General features: G+C 36.3%; 4 protein-coding genes across 4 annotated transcripts in view; 3 read left to right on the top strand and 1 right to left on the bottom strand.

Annotated features, from left to right (window-relative positions):
• The first annotated feature begins 29 nt into the window (after positions 1-29).
• LOC129569996 (40S ribosomal protein SA) lies at positions 30-1,814 on the top strand. Its single transcript, XM_055449324.1, has 3 exons — positions 30-137; positions 603-868; positions 1,072-1,814. The coding sequence occupies exons 2-3, from the start codon at positions 650-652 to the stop codon at positions 1,675-1,677; spliced, it is 825 nt and encodes a 274-aa protein (XP_055305299.1). The 5' UTR covers positions 30-137; positions 603-649; the 3' UTR covers positions 1,678-1,814.
• A 235-nt stretch (positions 1,815-2,049) lies between these two features.
• On the top strand, positions 2,050-6,367 carry LOC129569995 (run domain Beclin-1-interacting and cysteine-rich domain-containing protein). Its single transcript, XM_055449323.1, has 7 exons — positions 2,050-2,872; positions 3,096-4,712; positions 4,786-5,078; positions 5,179-5,346; positions 5,544-5,747; positions 5,861-6,014; positions 6,102-6,367. Exons 1-7 carry the CDS (start codon positions 2,543-2,545, stop codon positions 6,270-6,272), a joined length of 2,937 nt encoding a protein of 978 aa, XP_055305298.1. The 5' UTR covers positions 2,050-2,542; the 3' UTR covers positions 6,273-6,367.
• On the bottom strand, positions 6,282-10,801 carry LOC129569994 (protein dispatched). Its single transcript, XM_055449322.1, has 12 exons — positions 10,262-10,801; positions 10,071-10,196; positions 9,762-9,987; positions 9,464-9,690; positions 9,220-9,390; positions 8,758-9,124; positions 8,450-8,681; positions 8,151-8,371; positions 7,916-8,070; positions 7,585-7,841; positions 6,956-7,520; positions 6,282-6,884 (listed from the first exon to the last, which is right to left on the bottom strand). The coding sequence occupies exons 1-12, from the start codon at positions 10,394-10,396 to the stop codon at positions 6,450-6,452; spliced, it is 3,117 nt and encodes a 1,038-aa protein (XP_055305297.1). The 5' UTR covers positions 10,397-10,801; the 3' UTR covers positions 6,282-6,449.
• An 8,825-nt stretch (positions 10,802-19,626) lies between these two features.
• LOC129569987 (UNC93-like protein) overlaps positions 19,627-22,276 on the top strand; it is a 32,006-nt gene continuing 29,356 nt past the window's right edge. The window contains exon 1 of the mRNA XM_055449315.1: positions 19,627-20,313. The gene's annotated coding sequence lies outside the window, so the exon portion shown is untranslated. The remainder of the gene's footprint in view (positions 20,314-22,276) is intronic.

The raw sequence follows: 22,276 nt of genomic DNA, 5'->3' as shown, positions 1-22,276 counted from the left end.
TTCATTCATATGTACTGTGTAGTAGTAGCAATAGCAGTAGCAGCAGCAGCAGCAGCAACAGCATGGAAATGTCAAAGCGAACGAAAACCGAACTACAATTCGGCCATTTCTTTTTTGCTCCCAGTGGCATCCAGAGCGTAAGTTTTTACCGTCAAACATATTTTCGAATATTTCTAAGTTTTTCTCCGTATTTTCAACGAAAAAAGTGCATTAATCATAAGCGAAATATTGAATCGTTTCAAAATCCATAAAATTTTGACTATACTTAGACTTTTATTTAGGCTTTTCTATGATTTTATTATCAAGTTCGCCGCCACGTGTTTTAATACATACCGAGTACGTGCCCCAGTAGACTCATAAAATCGATTCATTGAAATTTTTGTGTTATTCATGTGAAATTTTTATAAATTTATCAAGAAATTCCAATATCTTCTATGTTTGTGTTAATTTTTCTGTTCGAATTTTTGATTTTCCATGTGATTAATGCACTTTTGCGATGCATACTAAACCTAACCTTACTTTTGAGTGCCCACTACGTTGCGGTGCACCGATTTGATGTCAATGTACTAAACATTTTGAAATTTTATTCGGTGGCTATGTAGGTTTTCGCGTACCCGTAACTCGAAAATAAATACAAAAAAACGTTAAAATGTCGGGAGGATTGGACATTCTTGCCCTCAAAGAGGATGACGTTACAAAAATGTTAGCTGCTACGACCCATGTCGGTTCCGACAAAGTCAACTTCCAAATGGAACAATACGTTTTCAAACGCCGTCCAGACGGTATCAACATCATCAATTTGGGCCGCACTTGGGAAAAATTGTTGTTGGCTGCCCGTGCCATCGTCGCCATCGAACATCCACAAGACGTAAGTTAAATTGTACTAAATTCTTCACTATGCATGTATACATACAATGGAACTTTTTTCATGATGATATTTTTTTCAATCATCTTTCGGGGCTGAAATTTAATGATGCCAACAACAAACTGATCGATTAAGTCTATTATTTGCAATTGAAATCCGTTGATTTTTGTTACTGGGCGAAAAACTAAAACCGTTTTTTATTTCAGGTCTTCGTCATTTCATCACGTTTGTATGGCCAACGCGCTGTCTTGAAGTACGCCAACTACACCCAAGCAACCCCAATTGCTGGACGTTTCACTCCTGGTGCGTTCACCAATCAAATTCAAAAAGCTTTCCGTGAACCACGTCTTTTGGTCGTCACCGACCCATTGACCGATCATCAACCAATCATCGAAGCTTCATATGTCAACATCCCAGTCATTGCTTTCTGCAACACTGACAGCCCATTGAAATACATCGACATTGCAATTCCATGCAACACCAAATCAACTCACTCAATTGGTTTGATGTGGTGGTTGCTTGCCCGTGAAGTTTTGCGCATTCGTGGTCAAATCTCACGCAAAGAACCATGGAACGTCGTTGTTGACTTGTTCTTCTACCGTGATCCAGAAGAAACCGAAAAGGATGAAGTTGCCACGAAAGAGACACCAGCCGTCGAAGCTCCTCACGTTCCAGAGCCAGTCGAGGAACAAGCTGACTGGATCGAAGACACACCAAAATTGCCAAGTGTTGCTCAACCAGAAGACTGGAATGAAGACGACACTGCTCCAGCACCAAAGGTATCAAGCTGGGGCGGCAGCGGCGGATTCTAAAATAACATTCTTACAATTATCCAAGGATGATTTGAATTACCAATCATGTCTACATAAATGCATTTATGTATTGCGTAAAATCGCCTGATTTTTTACAATAAAAATGTAAATGCGGACAAAAAAATTTATTAAAAACACATGTCTTTAGCTTTCATCTCATTTTATTTCAGGAATTCTTTTTTATTTGATAAAATTTTAGCCCCACAACATAGGTAAAAATATTTCCTTTGAAGAATCACGTCTTCGATTCAATTCTTATGATGAAAATCGTGTGCTCTGTGTAAAACATCAAGTCAACATTGGAATCTTTGTTTACAACCACAAATATCAAAATGCTACTTGCTGACAAACGACGTGTTCATGGTACACATTGAACAACCCTGCGCTGTTGATGACAGTACATAAAGCGTGACATTCAGCGGAATTATTTTACTACAACACAAACAGAACAGAATGAGTCAATGTGAATTAAATTTGAGCCACTTTCTGTCAAAATACCAAAACAGTAAATAATACACTAGAAATGAGTAGTATTTGGGTTTTGATTATGGAAAAGTGTTACGGCCCATAATTTTATTGTGAAAATTAAAAACAATTCCAAGCGACTTCAATTTCAATTCAAGACTTATTTTGTTTTAAATGGATAAGACGAGCGTTTCGTAATTAGGACAAAGACAAATGAATAGTGATAAGTAAATTGATCAAAGATCAGATCTTTGTTTTGTATCGAGTATATTTTTTTGCGTAGTTTCTTTGATCATTCAAGAGCAATTTGCTGTATTAATGACATGCAATCGAGTAGTGTGAACATTTCCACAGACTTTGTGTCATCGAATTTTAAACGAAAGAAATAGATAAAGTGAAAATGAATTCGACACCATTGGCAGGGCCTGTGGCAGTGTCAAGTGCCACCAAAAAGCAAATTACAAAATTTGAGCAGGCTGAACATGTTCACCGTCAGCTGTTGTATGATCTGATGTCATCAATTTACGAATACATGTTGGTATTGACATCTAATGCAAAAAACAAGAGTGAAACAGCAACAACAACGTCTGACATCGGATTTAGAACAAGTGAACCTCATACAAGCGCTGATAATAATCGCCTTAGGCCAAATGTTGAATCACTTTTACTGCACATCCTAGAAAAAATCGAGCAAATTTTTCTAAATGGTCTACGTATTTTTAAGCCTGATGTAAGTATTATGTTTCGTTAATTTCTACGTAGCATTGCATCATTCGAATTGCATTTGAGCATTGCAATAATTGAGTGATTAGTGAGAGGAAACGATAACAAAATATTCCATAAATTCAGTCAAGCTGATAAACGTAGTAGTTAATTTGGTTACGTGGTTTTTTTTTGACACATGATACATAATAATCTATTTTCCGTAATTGTTTCCTGTTTTGTTCATATAGAAATCACCGGATTTTTGGCGATTTTTCGAGGCTCTCAATTGGATTAATCCACACATGACCGTTTCCATTGGAAGTCAAACGTTGGGTAGCTCCAGTACGATAAAACGCATTCAACCCCCAAAAAGCTCACGCATACGAAGTGACAAAGCGTTGATGTGGATCTATGAAAATTTACTAACACATCAACTAAAAACGAAACTACAATGTCTGTTATCCGACAACGAACATTTGACAAATTGTTATGAAGTGACGCTCGCTTTTTTCGGTAGTAAAAAATTTGTAGATGCCTTGAATATTTGTTTGGACGCATTTGACAAAAAACAATACGACATTCTGTTGCAAATTGACCAAAATTTATATCTTAGCGTTATTAATGAATCTCTGAAGAACTCAGCCGCCACTGTGACAACGATGAGCGACAAAACCGTGAGCCGAATATTGTTAAAACAATCCAATGAATTTTGTGATAGTAAAAATGCTAGTAAATCTAGTTTGAAAAAATGTGATGGTTCTTCATTGAATTTGGCAAATAAATCACAAGCGACCAATCGAAAATGTCGAAACGGTCGAACACGATGCAAACTCAAGCATTCTATTAGTTTGAAATTGAGAAAATTTGTCAGTCTGCCTGATCTGAGCAGGGAATCAAAATTAGACGCTCGAAATATTGTGGTTCGTTCTCGATCCCAGTCAGTACGCATCAAGTCACATCGCATGAAATTAACGGCTGAAAATTTGATGATAAATGATCGACAAAAAACTTCTGCTCATCCAGTCAACCATCGAAATGCACCGCCGAATCGTTCCGATCAACTGAATGATGCTGCCACCAAAACTGCGATTGATGATTTGCAGCCCATAAATCTCGTGAAATGTGATGATATTAAAATACATACCGATCGACGTGGCGAACTCTCATCAAATTCTCTAAACGATTGCAATGTACCCGCAAAATCGGTTGGCCTAATCAAAAGCAATAATCTATTGCCGTACTTAAATACGTCGCACGGTTCGTCCACCAATTCCAATTCACCGGGAAAAAAACTTACGTCGAACTCAGCGCCCGGTGATTTTGCCTCATTTTTCGCATTTCATTCGAACGGTGCTAAGATCGAAAATCGTTATCAACGCAACACACTCTTTGACAATATTGAATCGAGCACGTCATCGCCGTTATGCAATCATGATCAGTGTGCTTTAATTCCGAATCGAGGTCAAAGTTTGACGTCATACTTGCAAGAGGCACAACGAACGCGACGCAACATCACCGATCTTGAACGCGAAAATGCACACTTTAATCTTTCAGATGCCATTATATCAGCCATAGAGGAAATTAAATGTGGCCGAATGGAGCGGCAAAAGGAGAAACAAATCAAAGCCTCCACTCAAACGAAGAGGCGAAAATCCCATCAGCGTCCGCTGAAAAATTGGATTCTGGACGACGACGAAACCTGTGATAAAAACAATGTAAATGTTACTGACGATGATACAACCTCATTTTTATCGGAGGAAATAGCAACAATGTCACGAACTTCTTCTAGTGAATCGGACTTATCGCATATTTCGAGCAGTGGTTCTAGCACGACTAGCAATGCTGGCGACTTGAAGCGATTGAAGGTAAAGCGACATTTTTATCTTTTTTCTGTTCAAAAGTTGGTTTCTCATTTTGTTCGTTCGATTGTTTTGGCAGATTTTCTCGATATCATCGCACAGTATTAACGATCATTCCGCGTTTGCCGAATGGGCGGACAGCAGTATTGAAACATTGTCGGCTGAGGGAATCGCATTGAGTTTAATTTCGAAATTTAAAGATTATCAGTTGCCCCGTGCTGCTGATTTGCTATTGTCAAATGCCGACAGCGATATGCGGACATTGCTAGATACTGCGTCGCAGGGAAAGCACAAAGTTCCATACACCAGAGGAACCCCCGAATGGGCACCACCTCGAGCTCAAATAATATTTACAAGGCATCCTGCACCAGAGTAAGGACCAATCGAAATGAATCAATTTAAACAGATCAAAATATTAATTTTTTGGACGATTAACCAAAAAATAATTTTACTTTTATTTATCTCCATTCAGTCGTCGTAGCCTCCTGGAGCAGCAAAGATATCGATGTGCTGGCTGTGGAATGTATATCGATTCGGCATTTGTGTACAGTTTACGTTATTGTGAATATTCGGGCAAATATCATTGTACTGGTTGCCATCGAAACCAAATCTCTGCAATTCCGTCTCGCGTTTTACATCGGTGAGTAACACATATTGGCCAATTTAGATCATTTCCAACAATCATCTAATCGATCGACTTTCAAATATTATTTTCAACGTTGTCATGTAAATGCTGCTGCAATTAGCATTTAACAGATAATTTTGATTCTAATAGAAAGAAACCAATTCGATTGAATTCCAATACAATTGATCTATCAACACACGTTTAATTTGCAGATGGGATTTCTCATGTCATCCGGTGTCAGTATTTTCGTATCGTTTATTGGATCAAATATGGAAAGTTCCACTGTTCCGCGTGCCTGATTTAAGCAAGGAATTGTACGCCCGCGTGCGCTCACTACGCTACTGTCGATTGCGTCGTTTGCAATTGAAATATGTGCACGATTTCATTCAAACGTGTCGTTTTGCCGATGACGACAAGTAAATTGCCTCATTTTACACCTCATTATGCACACATAATGATGTTTAATATATTAATTAGCAATTTGATTTATTTACCTTTTTTCTATCGACTTTTTTTTTCTTTTCGATAGAGTTAAAAACGAATTCGACAGCATGCCGTCTTATATTTATGATGACATCGATAATTGGTCAATGAACGATTTCGTGAATGTGCGTAATGGAACATTTGTTATGAAAATCAACAACATCATACTAAAAGGCGAAGAACATGTGTTCAATTGTGAAGTAGGTCAACCAAAAATAGAGCTCGTGTCTTATTCTCGAAAGATTCCACTGAAAAATATTTAACTTGATTTAAATTTAAATTTCTAGCTGTGCACTGCACATGGATTTATATGCGAGTACTGTGCTGACAAACAAGTCATATTTCCATGGCAAATAAAGGTAATGCGATGTGTGAAATGTGGCTCTTGTTCCCACACTTCATGTTCAAAAGATCAATGCCTTAAATGCCAAAGACTCGAAAAGCGCAAGAAAAACTAAAATACCTGCTTTCAATTACTAATTGTTCTTGATGTAAATATTTTATTGTCATGTATTAAAATAAAACGAATTATATTTTTGTTTTGAAAAAAAAATATGAAGAACACCACCATCTTATTAGTCTATGTTGTTATCACACTAAAAGGATATTTCGATTTTATCGTTATGCCAAACAGCTTAAGTCAAAGTATCGGTTTCAGTCTTATTCAAATGAGTGGGTTTTCGTGCGTTTTGTTTAACCATATTGTTAAGTTGTTGCATTGCTTGAACATCATTTGGATTGGTGCGATCGCTGGTTTGTTTTTCTCCTCCGATCGGGCCGATGGTGTACAAGAGTGTACAAAAAAAGAATGTCGCGTAAAACCAGCTGACCGTCATCACGATGAGTAGAAATATGCCGATTTGTATGTAAGCGAGCACGCTTGAAAATACGATGCACAGACCAGCGATAATTGTTGTAAACGCAGCCATCAGCGTTGGCCCAATCATATGTGACAACGAATATTCAGTGGCTGACTGTCGATCCTTTTTTTCACTCATCTGGTAGTTCAATGCGTAATGTAACACAAAGTCAATGCCAAGCCCAATTGCCGTATTCACTGCTATGCTCTCCTGAAAATTACAAAAATAAAAAATCGCAATTAGAAATTCAATAGAGTTCAACATGAATTAATTTCGCATACCAATATGTTTAGCTTCCATTCGAGTAGCACCAAAACGGCCATGGTAGACAAAATTGTGAATATCACGGTCAAAACGGCATACAAACTGACAAGCACATTCATCGTAAATAATAGCAACGCAATTAATGATGAAATCATTGCGATGGTTGCAGCAATTAGCGTTCCAGACGATAATGTCCCTTGTAAATCATAGAAGCCGAGTTCGCTCGTGAACCAACCGTTTTTCAGTGCTTCAGGCGCATTTTTCAGCATATCATTAAACCAGTTATCAATGTTAGCTGAAAAATTCGACATCTCCGTGTATGATGTACTAAACGGTTGCGTGCTTTCGTATTCCATGACCAGAGCTCGGATTGATGCACGATTTTGAGTTTCATTCGAATCGAACGATGATTTTCTCTCAAACTTAGGACCCGACACACCGGGCACAAAAATGTACCGTGGTGAGCTATACAGCGACGATATCATCTCGGGTAAACATTTTTCAAACACTTCAGGTTTGTATGGGAACTTTTCCTCCTCACAACACGGCATCCGACTAGAATTTGTCATGGGGTCAAAACAACTGCAAAATACAATGTAATTAGAAAACAATATCGATTGAACCTGTCAAAATGTGATCCGCTCACCGTTTGTTCATATTATCAATCAAATTCTCGATGAAGCAGCTTGGAAGAATGGCCGGCATATTATTTGGCTGATAGAAACTTTGTTGTTTTAGTTTCTTACAAAAGTCCAGCAACCATAGTTGTGTCTCTGCTGAGGATAAATTTAGACTTTTCCCCAAATGTAACGTCCCCTTGGACGATGGTATCAAATGATTGCCGTCATCAACTGCCTCTACACCGAATACAAATCGAATCGGCATTTTAAATGTTTCAGCTTCCTAATTGTGCAAATAGAATGGGTCACAGAATGGGACTTAATAAATAATAACAGTGTGCGTCAACTCCCCCTTACCGTAAAACTTCTTTCAAAGCGATACAAATGACGGTATTTGCTATCATACAATTCAAAAAGATGTTCGCTATCCAACAATTGAAATGTTTGCGAATCGGGCAGTCCCAACTTTGGGTAATATAGTACAATAAAACCACTGGATATTCCAATTATAACTGTTAAAAATAGAACATTGGTGTAATGCTTTGTTATTTTGGTTCAAAGCAAATATATGGTTTAGATGCGATTAACTTACAAAAGATAACGAGAAACACATATTTGTACTCCTTCACCAAACGAATGATAGCTGCTTCCATTGAATTACCGAACCGTTCGATTAGAACATTTATGGCATCGACGTAAGACTGCCAGCATTTGCATAGTTTCAGATTCAGTTCTTCAACAATGATGACAGTGGCTGGTAGCCAGGTCACCATAAGGACATAGTTCACCATTATTACAATTGCTGCGTATAACCTGCGAACAATCAAGTAAAAATTTATATGAAAGAAAATCACATAACGAAATGTGTAAATTAAAAACGTAGTGGCCTACCCAAAGCATCGAATGGCCGTAATTGAACTCGAATACGAAGCTAAAAATGCGTGTGCTGTAGTTAAAGAAGTTACAAATATAGATTTGGCCGCATGTTCCATGGTATTTGACACTAAAAATATCAACTTTTTTGATTTTCGTTTCGGTAAATGTTTTGAGGTAACCATTTCCCATTCGTCGGCAGATAAACGCCATTCTTTCATATATACAAAGCAATCATCGGCTCCGATACCTAAAACAACGAATACAAAAAGCAGCTCATTTCAAAACACGTTTAATATGAGGATACGATCGTTGATTCAAATTACCAACGATTATGATAATGGCCAACAGATTCATAAACGGAAAGTACGGGAGCTGCAGTACAACTTGATATATGAAGTAAGCAACGCCGATCGACAGAATGTTTGCCACGACCGTCGAAAGTGTTATCAGAATTGAGTTTGTGTATATTAAAATACAGTATAGGATACACATAGCACCCAAGGCAATCAACCAGCCATCATAGAACAACAGTTCATCGAATAATGAATTCTTTAGTCCCATATTGATTGCAGCCACCGAAAGGACGTCATTATCATGAATCACCGATAGAATATCGTAATAGTATGGCAGTATTTTGGTAGTTTTGGCCATTGGTAAAAAAATCATCGTTGAAAATAGTGGATTGGTTTCCTAGTGGAATAATAGAATATATTTTTAGTAATGATGATAATTGACGTGGTTTTTTTTTCATTCAAACTATAAATTTAGAATCTTGAAGCACTTACATTGAATTTATTATCAGTCAAAAAGTGTAAAATCTGATAGGCAGCATTAGATTGTGCACATTTCACAGGAACCAAACACTTGGAATTCTCACAGTCACTTCGGAGACTTCCATTTAGATAGTACTTGTAGCAGTCTCTTAGTAGTTGACTCATTTCGAGTAGGTCGTTCTCCTATTTTTTGTTGTAAATAAACAGCAATATTGACTATTATCGATTAGATTTCTTGATAAGAAATTAGGCGCACCTGGATGTCAGAGCAACTTGTTTTGTTTGCCAGAAATGCGATGTAGTTTGGTATAGACCAGGGCCGGCAACATTCTTTGGAGTACGTTTTCATTTGACAAAATCCTTTGTAACTGCCAACTGTTGTCAGTTTTGACTCTAAATCACACACTGCACGCAAGGCATCCATTTCGAGAAGTGATGCGTTCCCATTGGATCTCACCAGCACCATATGAGTGTATTCACGATCTTTTGCAATATGCATGGTACAATTACAGATTTAATAAAATCACACAACATTTTGACGAATGCATTCTTACTTGGTGCATCACAAAAATACACATCATTTGGACGTTCCATCTTCTTGCGCTTATTTTTACCGCCTTTTTTCATCGGCCGATCACTGCTTTCTTCATTAACACTCAGTTCGTCCAAAACATTTGCACTGCCTGACGTAGTCACATTTTTACCGGCAAGAGACTTTGCCATTTTTCGTTTTTTATGGTGGCCGTCGCCATGTTTCGGTCTTTTTGTAGGTCTGGCAAACTGTATTTGGTTGTAAAAGACTTATTGATTTTTTGCCTAAAATATCCGTTTGTGAGGGGAAAAAATCAAAAACTCATGCTTACATTCTCTCGATACACGATTTGATCGTAAAAATTGGATGTTAGACGTCCACTGGGTCTGGTTTCTTCCAATAAATTGTGCCATGCAGTTAATCGGTTGGAAATGTCCGTTCCCCGTGATTCGAACCCCTTTAATTGTGACAAATTCAAAAGTTCAAAAGAAATTACTTCCAATTAAAATGCAACACATTTACCAGAGCGGGGTCAGTGAAATCCGGCAATTCTTTAAATGTCACTGCGATGAAAATACAAACACTTGACAAAATGAGCACAACGAAAGCCACCCATCGCGGATGCAATGCTAGCAACTTATAATACCAATGCATCATACTTGATAATTATTGATTATCGAATGCAAACAACCATTTCCAAATGCATTACAATTAGTTACACCAAATTAAGATAAAATGAACAAATAATAGGCACACAATCAATGAACATCAATAATTTGTTGTGTTTTTTTTGCCGACAATCAAATCGAAGTTGTACTGTGTGTGAGTGTATTCAGTCGTCTCCACCTGTTGTTGTCAACATTTGTTTATACTTCACCTCTCTCTGTCTTTAGTGTGACGCGTTTTTGTGGATTGTCATACAGTCGTCTCGTTCTAGCATTGGCTACTATTGTTAGTATCTTATGTTTCTGCTGGTCAACAATACCTTTTATCGTTTTCTTTTTATCTAGTTCGTCTCTTTCTTGCGTTACGAATTCAGAAAAAAAAGGAATGGAGTGCGTTCCATGCTTGTGTCGATCGTATTGTCAGCATGATACATGTAACACAGAACAGAGTCACATGAATTTGAATATTTGAAAACAAGAAAAAATAATCGATCAGTTACGAAGGGACGGTTAAAATTTGATGCGCTGTTTATGTAATTGATCAAAATTACAGGTTTGTTGTTCGCATGATTAAAGACTTGATGACATTAGCGAACCGCAATAATTTCAGACTTTTCCTGATAGCAGCAGTACAAATGAAAACAACAGTTGCATGCCACATCGAGCTTGAATCAAACAATGGCTTCAATTTGGTATGTTTGTGTGTGTTTTTTTTTTGCTTTTTGAAAAATGAGATGAATTGACAGTTTACCATTAATTGGATGCTGAACTGCCGGTAGCGCGGTATTAACTTTGATTTACATATTATTTACAATTTGGTTGGTTTTCCCTCTCTCTCTCACACACACATTCTGCCTGTCTCTTCTCAATGTATTCTGTTTTATTCTGTCGAGATTTTTGAGCGGATTTAATGGCGCTGAAACGAATTCAACTTGTTATTTATAGGTGATGTGTGTATTGTTCATGTGTGTGGTCACATTCATGTTTGAGCCGACATGCAAATTGCAAATTAAATGAAATTATCTGTGCGACCAATTTGACGCTGTGCGCGTTTGATCGCATTAAATGGATTTTCCGCCACATGTCTCAACATCGTATCAAATTCATCTGAACGATCATCGTTATGTGCGAATAATAAATTAGACGAAGAAAAAAAACCGACACACATACCACTAGACACAACATCATTTCTAAGGCAAAACCTTCAACATTATCGAACAAAGAGATGATTATAAAACTTGTATGTTTTCAGATATTTTTGTTGATTTCATTTCCGAAGGGAATCGAATTGTGAATCCAATTAATTTGTCTTTGTCATGCACATTCCCATAAGGTGCATTCGCTTAATTCAGAAATGCAATACATGAAACTCCAGCAAATTAACACACACGATGTTTAACTGCAACAAAATTGGCTTGTATAAATAATATTGACATACAGAAAAAGAAGAAGAAAAAAAAAAACAAAATGAGATAGAAAAATGCATGCGCGATGCATTTTGCACGTGTGTATCTGCCACAGATGATGATTAATCCCCCCATTTCGATGCGCATTGTTATATTTTTCGTTTTCTTGTTTGAATGTGCTAATCTTTATGGCTAATTGCCACTACTTTACTGCGCACTATCACAAAATCTGTGTAGTGTTTGGAATAGGCGCAGCGAAAAATTCACTCTTTTTCTCAACAAAAAACGTGATGTCCAATTTCTGCGTTGACACATGACCGCTAAGTGCTATACACCTTCCCCCATTATTTTTTATGGCTTTCGACAAATTTGATAGCCCAATTATGGTGCTGTCACCAAATTGAGGAGAAAAAAAAAGGTTTTGTTTTTATTTAGCACATTTTTGCAAGTTGTTTGTTTTTGATGTCAAAACCATTTTCCATCCAACATCATTTTCATTTAATCCAGATACCAATTTGCATTCGCCGCCGAAATCGACCGACAGCAGTGCCGCAACTGCCGCCAGTCTCCCGAATCACGTGATGTCCCAACGAGAGCGCCAGTTCTTTCAACACTCAACAATGTTATGATTACAGAGACGTTTTTATTAATTTACTATTATCTACCGTTTCAACGAAATTGTGACGCCGCTTATGCAAATATTCGTCAACAGCCCAATTCGCTTGGCGTACTTTCGGCTGTCAATCTCGAATAAAATTTTTTACGCAGTGCTTTTTTAATGCAGCACTTTATTTATTGCTATGACGTATATTCGCACATCCATGACATGAACTGCTGAGAATAAAAGGCTGACGGCTGCAGGTTTTTCGCAAAAGCGGGATAAAAATCAGTCGCACGCAAAAGAGACATTTCAAAAGGTTGCACGCAAACGGAACATTTTATTTTGTCGCATTTCGAATTTTCAAGCCGTGATTACAACAACAATTACTTCTCTCTTGCGTGCAACCTTTTGAAATGTCTCTTTTGCGTGCGACTGATTTTTATCCCGCTTTTGCGAAAAACCTGCAATCGTCAGCCTTTTATTCTCAGCAGTTCACATATTCTTTTGTAAAAGAACAAATATTCACATACCAAACTTGGCAGTGTACTCAAAACATGAAAAAATTTGACTTTGTTTACGCATTTGATCTGGGAAGTAAGTTGATTGCAATTGATGGCGAAATCGATATAAAAATGGACTTTTTATTATATCCAACTTATGGACGATGTTCGAAGCATTTGAAAATGTTGCTTTTAGTTTAAAACTTATACTATTATAATAACTATAGTTACTCGGAATTTATGATATTGAACCGTGAATTACATTTCCCAAATAAATCATTAAGAAGTTTACATAAAATTGAATTTTTTTCCTTTAAAAGGATCTTCCAAATTAAGTTCCGCACAGAAAACTTCATGAAAATCGATGAAAGTTTCATTTGGAAATAATAACGGTTCCATCTATAACCTTGAGAATGGAATGTCCTTTTCCAATTTCTATTACCTACATATATTCTGTACTTGTATGTCATCAAATAAACGAGATGGGTATTGTTAACTGGCATATTGTCGACGCAAATGATTAAGCCCAGCTTAAGAATTGTAATTATTTGTTTCTTTGAAGGAGATGTATCCATTTTGAAAGTCAACGGCTATTTTTTTTTCTCTTGTCTGAACTTGAACAGTATACTTTTATATGTGACAAGTACGTTGCTGAGCCAAAGTATGAAAGGCTCATTGAACTGATAGATTTATGAATGGGAGACGGTTTGTGCCATTGTTTCTGTCCTCAATACGGCTTTAGCTGTAATTTGCAGTGAATTTAAAATGGAGTAAGGTTGTGTAAATGGAGCGATTGACGCCGAGATTTATAATTAGGTTAGCATCACATGAGTTGGATGTGTACGCGAGATAACATTTTTATCCCATAAATCTTTCGAAATGATGCTTAAAATATGAATAACTCGTGATGTCACAAGATTGTATGACAATTTCCGCTTGAATTCTTTCGTCAGTAAAACAAAGTCTGTTAAACGCTGCTATTTTCTTCGTTCGATAGATAAACTATCAAGTCAATTAATGGTTGTTGGGATAAAAATAGAATTTTGTCTATTTTGAAACATCTCTGGAACAATAACAATTGTGCGTTGAAGAGAACTGGCTACGTGCACTCCGGGTGCCGCCACAACAACGAAAACAAGCACAATCGATGAATTGCTGAGAAAACAACAACATCATATCATTCGTCTGGTGTTCGGTGCCATTATTACTTGATATTACTTTTTATCTTGTCGAAGCTACACACTGAACACAATTAAACTACCGGGTCTTGTTTATCACAAATGAATGACAAGAAAAGCAGAATCCAAGCGTTAATAGGGAGAATGCGCAAAATCTTGAATCTTGACATTTCGGCAATTTAAAGTTGACAACACAATTCAAGAGGAGATTATATGGAATAATTTGTGATATAGTATGAGCGGCGCTTTGCTGCTGTAGACTAGTAGCTGGTAACAAAATGACAAAATCCATTCGCAAGTATATTCATTGAATCGGGTGTAAACTAGACACTTTATCTGACTCTATCACCGTAATCGTCGAATAATCCAAGAAAATCCAGCATATTTTCAGGAAGATTTATATCCAATATTAAGGAAGAAACAGAGACACCGTAGCAAAACCGGTTTAAATTGCTACTTAAATATTTTGCCAAATTCGTAAATAAATACATGCTATTGGTGATAAAAGGCGATCAGATCAAAACAATCCCAATTTTCCCATTCTATGGCCGGTTCTATTTTGGGTTCTGAACTTACCGGCGCTGAAAAGAAACGGATGTTTTCGATGAAATGTTCAATTAATAATAATAAGTATTTATTCGATCATGTACAAAGTGTGGGGCTCTATTTACGGAAATTCGATTGATTTGAATTAAATATTCTCGAATATTTCATGGAATCGGTGTGATAACAATAAAGAGCGAACAATGCGAAAGCCGTGAATTGAATAGGCGTCATAAATTAGTTTTCACATGAAGAATGCATCTCAATTAATCCACTTGAGCCTTCCAAGTTGCGTGATTTATCCACACAATACCACTTGATGGCATTGAACAGTGTCATTTTCAATCAAAGTGTGTTTGTTGAACAGAACACGTGTGTGTATCGAACACCTTTCGTTTGCCACTTTATTATTAAACGATATAAATTGATTTTTCCTCCGAAAACCAGCCTCAAACAAATAGCCAAACATGGAGTGCGCCATTTATTATGCTTTTCATTAGATATGGAATTGACTGATCCGTGTTTTCTTAAGCAAATTGATCATTTAGCGAAGAGTAAACATGTGTTGTTAGCACAATTTGAACGATGACGCATTTACTTCATTGCTTCACATTTAATTTTTTCTCTCTGCCATCGTTCTTGTGTATCTTGTCTCTTTAGTGACGGTTGGTGCCATAATGTGTATGGTCTCATTTTATCTATTTCGTTATTATGTTTTCTCAATACGAACTGATTATTTGCTTCTTTTCAATTCTACGCAAATACAATTTGGACGTCAAGTGAACGATCAAAGTGGAGAGAGAGAACTATGATGAGGTTGATGATGACTCGACTGCATCGACGTAAAACTCTGATGATAAAATGGAGATTAAATTTTAAAAAATGTTGCAGACAATGGCAAGGTGCTAAGCAAGCATCAAAACGAACTAGTGAACGATAAACATGTTGAATGGCTGAGAAAAAATTCCATTCCATTCGCATAAGAAAATGGAGCACAATAGTACAGTCGGATTGCGTGCGTGTGATATTCGGTTAAGGACAATACAGTAGAGAATTCATACGATTCACATTTGCGCAATTTTGCGATTTCGATGCTCTAATACTTGGTTTTCAATCGTAAATTGTGCTAATTTGCCAAAAAACCGATTTCATAGGTGCTTTAACATAAAATACATTTTATTATGGAATTTCATATGCTAATAAAATAATACGTTAAATGAACCCGTGAGCATAAAAACGACTTATTAAACAATCGCCGAACAAAACGATATAAGAAAAAACTACCAAACAAAACACACGTTGAAAACGTAACACAGCAGGACGGTACCGTTCAAAACGAAACTCCGCTGTGCTACACATTACCGCTGTGGTACGTTTTTTCTTGTATCGTTTTGTTCGGCGATTATTTAATAAGTCGTTTTTATGCTCACGGGTTCAAATGTACTAAATACATTTGTAAAAGAACAGAATACTTTTTATTCTTGAATATTTTTGCAAATTCTAAATTTGTCCCCAAATATCGATCTTCCGAACGGTTGAAGTTCGCATGAAAGTAAACACACATTTTGTTGCTATCTTTGAATGTCTATTTAGAAATGGCACATAATATTTTGAAAGTCAAGTGGTGATGGGCCACGTTTTTGGTATTCCAAACAAACATACACACAGGTCCAAAGATGCTAATCAATCGTTTTTGGGTTCTGCATGTGTCCGAATTTGTTGATTATTCATGTAGATCTGTTGACTTTTCCACGATACCTGAAGACAAAAGAAAGCGAAATTATTGACATGCCATAAAAGTATGACACAAACAGGTGCAAACTTCAAATTCGATTAGATAAACCTTTTAATGTCTCGTTAAAATGAAAACACATAAAAACGATTTCTCACATTTTTACCTTTTGGTTTATCATTTCTCGAGGAAATATTGTTTGTCAGAATGCCAATTGTTTTGAATGAAAATGTTTGATTCATTCAAAAACAAATCTGACGCAATTTCCTTTCCACAGCAATTCATCCGCAACAAGTCTTATCCTGTGTCTCATGTGTTTCTGATAATAATGTTTTTGATGAGTAATCGTAAATTTTGATCGAAATTGCTTGCAGTTCAACACTGTCAATTAAATTATTTGATGTTCGTTTGTTGTTTTATTTTGTGTTATTTTTTCGGTCGCACATAAATAGTTCGAATGACAAAAAGTTGCAAAGAATCTCATCTCATTTCCCTTCTGATGCTGTGCGAGAGAGAGAGAGAGAGGGGAAGACACGGATAGAGAGAGAGAGAGAGAGAGAGAGAGAGAGAGAGAGGGATCGAGAGATCCCCATTATGTGAAATGTATTCAATTACACACATTGCATTCGATATTTAATATTCAGGAAACCATTTGATAAACAACATAATGATAGATATACTACTGCGCTTCCATATTCATTACATTTTCTACATGATTATTCATTTTTCGTTCCCGACCAACCGTTTGTGAATAATTTGATACTTCCCCATCTTCGGAAACAAGATTTCAATTGTGAATGAAATTGTAAATGATCAAAATAAGATGCCATTTTTTTCTCTTGTTTTGCGCGATGAAAGATAATTTCGAAACATCTCTATTTTCGCTCTCACACATAAATTTGAACAAGGAAAAAAAATAATAGAAACATGGCAATCAACAAAATAGTATTTGCTAAACACTCATTACAAATAAGAACTTATTACAGTCTTTTTCGAATGGCAACTCGAATATTTCGATTTCAAATGAAGAACCACACACCAAAATTAATTGAAACAAATTGGTGCTTAGAATTCAGGCGAATCGGCTCACCAAAGCAAAACGAGCTTGAGTTTGCTTTCATAAAATGATGCGCTGTAGCTCTCTTTCTATGAAATACAAACCGAACATTTTTGTCCGTTTCATCCAATAATGTGCCGTTGCGAGGAGAGCTGGTTCAATCTGAACAAATCTCCCTTGCCTGAATTCGTCATGGGCTTGTAGAAAACGTTTTAATTGATTTGTCCGATAACTAAAGCAAAACAAATGGAATAAAAGTCTGTTTGTATTGTTTGGTGCGTAGATTTCGTTTGTAAAATCATTTTTAAGTAGTATCTGGTACTATCTTGAATCTGAGCAATACAAAAACGTCGCATTCATTTATTGTTTTAAATTATATTCTTATTTGCTGCTGTTGCTGTTGTTGTGGTGTGTATGTGTGTGTGTGTGTGTGTGTGTGTTCCAATCGCATCATATCAACATTTATATCGATGGAAAAATGTTTGTTTCCTGTAATAAAAGCAACTGAGTGGAACCAATACATCCGAGAGAGAATGAGACAAATTGATAACAGTTAACGAGCCACAAATAAAAAACGAACATTAACACATACATGCACAAGCAGTGGGAGGGGGGGGGGGCGAGACAGCAAAAAGATCTCATCGATAACAATATAATGGAAATCAAAATCAATAAAATCTAAATATAGTCTTGGAAATGGGAAAATAAATGTACGTACTACGTACACCGACTCATTGCTCGGTATTATTGATCAAAACCGGTCAAAAAGTGTCTTCGTTCGCCTCATATTAAGTATGAATTTTTTATAAAAAAAATATTCCCTTCTGACAGTAACGAATATAGTGACTGTTTTTGTTTTTATGACGCATTTCAAGCCATACACATGTGCTTTTGTCGAAGAACTATGCGAACATGACAAGTACAATTGTTCGATTCCGCGACCGACTGAACAACCGCTTAGTTTCAAGCTGCTACGAAGTCCTTTTGAATACAATTTTTCCTGGCAATAAAAGTAGTATGAATTATAGTTCATTGTTGCGCTAGCATCGGGGCCAAAAACTGACGATTCATTCGTATTGATTTCTCCTTGACACGTGCACATGGATAACATTAGCCTGCTAACATGAAGGATGTAATCAAAAATTCCATTGAATAACACAACAAAGATTTGGAATTTTTTCGAACCAATTTTTTTCCTCTCTCTTCATTCGGCTAACTAAGTTTTTTCGTGTGAATCGTTTGAGTAAATAAAGCTCTTAAACCCTCTAAAATGGATCTGTAGAAATTATAGTCCTGAATAGCAAATGACGTTTCATAAACGACGCACCCATCATTATTACTTGTTTTGTTAAAATCCTAGACAATAATAAAAAAAAATTCAAGTTGTAATAAATAATAATAAAAGATGATCAAACAAGTCACTCCATGAAATTGATATCAAGAAGAAGCTTATTCAAGCTCAATGAATATTTATCATATGTGTGCGAAAGCCGTGCATGATTGTCGTATATAACAGTAGAGCAAACAGAAAATTGGCTGTTTTCCAATGTTTTCATTCACTTCGTGTTTTTTTTCTCGTGTGTACTTTCTTTCGTCAGTAACAGGTAGTTCAAGTTCTCAGTGTGTTTTGTTATTGTCACCTTTCAAAAGCTACTTTTTCGCACTTTCCAACAATTATAAAAGCACAAATAAATATTCTGGATTTTTTTTTTAAATTTACAATTTGTTTGTTTACGCTTCTTTTTCCCCGATTCTCTCCTGTTTCTTTGTTGTCTCTTCCTGTCGCGTGTGTTTCCGATGGATATACAATGTGAGTGTGTGTGTGTGTGTGTGAGTGTGCGTTTATTTTATTATCGATGCTCATCGGATCACTGTTGCATGCTGCTCAAGTGACAATAACACATGAATGTCGTGCGTATGTAAATCATTGTATTTGAAAAGAAATAGACGATGGTCTGTAGCGTATGGCAACATTGACTTCGTACGGAAACGAACAGCACCGACAATATTCATTTGTCTCCGTCTATCTCAAGCCCCCAAACTCTATCGGCCGCTGTCTCGGTCGCACCGCTCAACTGATACACATATACAGTCAAATGGTGTGCTTTGTTTTGCATTATGTTCGATGACGGCTTTGTGTGTGTTGCGTGTGACTGTATGGTTGTGACTGTGCTACAGCCACTGCTCTTTGGAAACAACAAAAACGGCAATCGTATCACAGGTGTGCGGCACTCGACAACTTAAACGCTTATCGAAAAACACAAATTTTCAGTTGATCTTTCAATCTCGTACAGTTCATACCACTTTAAATAACTGTCCTCAATATTTTTGAAAGAAACACCATCAATTTCATAGAAATTTTTTGTGGAGTTTTTTTTTCTCTCTGTTTTTTTCTTTTCGAACCAAAAATTATTGGTGAATAAAAAAGTGATTTATTTTTCTCTGTTGCCGATTTCAACTTCTTTTTTTAAATAAAGGAAATTCATCTTGATTTTTCTTTCGAACGATCCGGAAAATATCAGTGATGTAAACTAATCGCCCCAGCTCCCATTTTACAGACACGAAACAAAAACATTTAAGGAGAACGATTCATAAATCCTTCTGCAATTTTACTGTGATTTTGAGTAGAATTTGCTCAACGGATAGAAGAAAAACCACATCGAAAAAAAAATTTAGTTTCAAATAAAAGAAATCGTTTTTTTTTCATCAACCAGCATTTTGTGCGAGCAAAATATTAAATTTAGTGTAAAACCGTTTTGATTTTTGTGATTTTGTGTTTGACCAAAAATACAAATTGCAATCTAATTTCTCGTGTGATCGTGACACATAAAAGACATACGCAAAATTCCGGTATTTGGAGAAAGATCATTTATATTCGGCGATAAAGTTCAGGTAAATATTGCTAAAAATACACCTTTCCACAAACGGCCACAAAATTGTGTGATTTTCTGCATATTTTCATGTTATTTATCGTTTCTTTTTTGAGTTTTTAAAATATTCGCTTCAGCGGTGGTATACCGTCGATATTATAACTGTTAACAGAATTTCATATATAAATCAAATGCACGTGACGTGTACGAAGCGTTGCCTATCGTACATAATAAAAGTTTGTAATTGGTTGCTATAATTTCTTTTTTTGGTGTTAATCTGTTTTTTTTTGTGCGGACATAAATCGCATCAGCGAGAATTTTAATGTCGGTTTTTCTTTGTCGGGTGTTCGTTTAATTGGTTATGTAAACTATGTGCCAAGAAAAATGGTTAAATTTTGGTTGAAATTATGGAAGTTTGATTGATAGTGGTTTTTCATATATAAAAATCTAAATACGAAATTTACAAAAAAAAGAGTAGCTAAACATTTTGTGGTGATAATTGTTGAATGAATTGTCTTTCTCGCACTCTCAAACAAAAAAAAAGTTATCGAACAATTCAAGACGTGTGCGTTCGGACATTTCTCAATTCCAGTTGCACATCAATGAGTTGGATTGAGCCGATGGAAACAGATGTGTTGGATATGAAAGAAACAGAAAAATGAAGCTTAAAACGTATGCAATGGAACGCAAGGTTTCACACTTCGGCCGCTCGATATGATGAGACACACAGTTAATAAACAGCAAAATAGCAAAATCGACATACAGTCGAAAACAAAGCGCTGAAAAATATGCAAATGAAATTTACAAACCGATTTTTTTTGTGATGGGAATATTATTTGTTTAAGGCCATTTTGATTGTTTTTCGCTGTGTGATTAGCCTGTGATGTATTTTATTTTATTCATTTCTCTTTGTCATAATTCACACAAGCAAGTGGCTTTTCAATTTACATACGCATCAAGTGAGCGGGTACGAGCGCGCACACAAAGCGCGCTTTAATTTTGACGTCTGTCCGAAAGACAATGAAATTTTGAAAATATTTACACATTTTATGCATTTTGTAGCTGCAATGCAAAGCGCCGACACATCACAAGCGGAGCAATTCTAATTTCGGATTCTAGATTAATAAACACAACTTTATTCTGCGAAATTTTTGCATCGAATCATATATGGCTCACTGTAATCATTTAATCGGTTCTTCGCGCAGGAAAACACATTCCAAAAGGAATTGAATAACTTATCGGGAGAAACGGTACGGCCATTGTTATGCCAATTATTGTTATCACGGTTGAAATTCCTTGAAACTTACTTGTAGATTGAGCGGCAAATGTGATCATTTTCACAGCACGAGCCGTGTACAAATTTCGAGCAAGCATCGAAAACAAAGAAAGCGAACACTAAAAACCAGTCGAGTATTTTAATGTTTTTGTTGTTGTTGTTGTTGTTTTTTCTTCTTCTTTTAAACAAATTAACTATGACGTGTTTGTTCGGTACACTTTTTGAACGTGAGCATGATAATGCACACTCTCGTCTCTCCCATATTACAAATCGTGCTTGGGTTCGGCATTTTTATCAATATCAATACTACGGACCAGGAAAAAGGCGAAAAAGAAATAGGCAATAGTGAAACAAATAGAAATTCAGCTCGTAAATATTCAAATTTTCAACGCATTAGACATGAAAGATGCTTATCAATGCTCAAAATGCAAATATCCACAGAATATGCTGATACAGACAGCGATATGGCGGTTCGATTGGCTAGAATAATCTGTGCTGATTTTAATAAATTGTGGTGTGCTCCCCGCCTTTGCCCCGCTCCAAAAAAAAAATAGCACAATAATCATCATTTTGGATCGTCACATCATGAAAATCGAAGGAAAAAGTTCGTTTTACAGTGTGATTGAAATCGATATAATTACTTCGGAAATGCCACCAAATTTAAGAACAGTAAATGACTCCATTTTAACGCAGATAAGACGTAAATAGA

Source organism: Sitodiplosis mosellana, unplaced genomic scaffold, assembly GCF_009176505.1.
Source record: "Sitodiplosis mosellana isolate CC-2019 unplaced genomic scaffold, AAFC_SMos_1.0 Smas_scaffold_47, whole genome shotgun sequence".
Taxonomy (NCBI): domain Eukaryota; kingdom Metazoa; phylum Arthropoda; class Insecta; order Diptera; family Cecidomyiidae; genus Sitodiplosis; species Sitodiplosis mosellana.
Note: the sequence above shows the minus strand (reverse complement) of the source record. Positions and strands in the feature narration are given on the sequence as shown.

Coding starts and splice junctions, on each gene's coding strand:
- LOC129569996 (XM_055449324.1), top strand. CDS start 650: ATGTCGGGAGGATTGGACATTCTTGCCCTCAAAGAGGATGACGTTACA. Junction 869..1,071: donor CCATCGAACATCCACAAGAC/GTAAGTTAAATT, acceptor TTTTTATTTCAG/GTCTTCGTCATTTCATCACG.
- LOC129569995 (XM_055449323.1), top strand. CDS start 2,543: ATGAATTCGACACCATTGGCAGGGCCTGTGGCAGTGTCAAGTGCCACC. Junction 5,748..5,860: donor CGTTTTGCCGATGACGACAA/GTAAATTGCCTC, acceptor TCTTTTCGATAG/AGTTAAAAACGAATTCGACA. Junction 6,015..6,101: donor AACATGTGTTCAATTGTGAA/GTAGGTCAACCA, acceptor TTAAATTTCTAG/CTGTGCACTGCACATGGATT.
- LOC129569994 (XM_055449322.1), bottom strand. CDS start 10,396: ATGATGCATTGGTATTATAAGTTGCTAGCATTGCATCCGCGATGGGTG. Junction 9,391..9,463: donor CAAGTTGCTCTGACATCCAG/GTGCGCCTAATT, acceptor AACAAAAAATAG/GAGAACGACCTACTCGAAAT. Junction 7,521..7,584: donor ATTGATAATATGAACAAACG/GTGAGCGGATCA, acceptor TGTATTTTGCAG/TTGTTTTGACCCCATGACAA.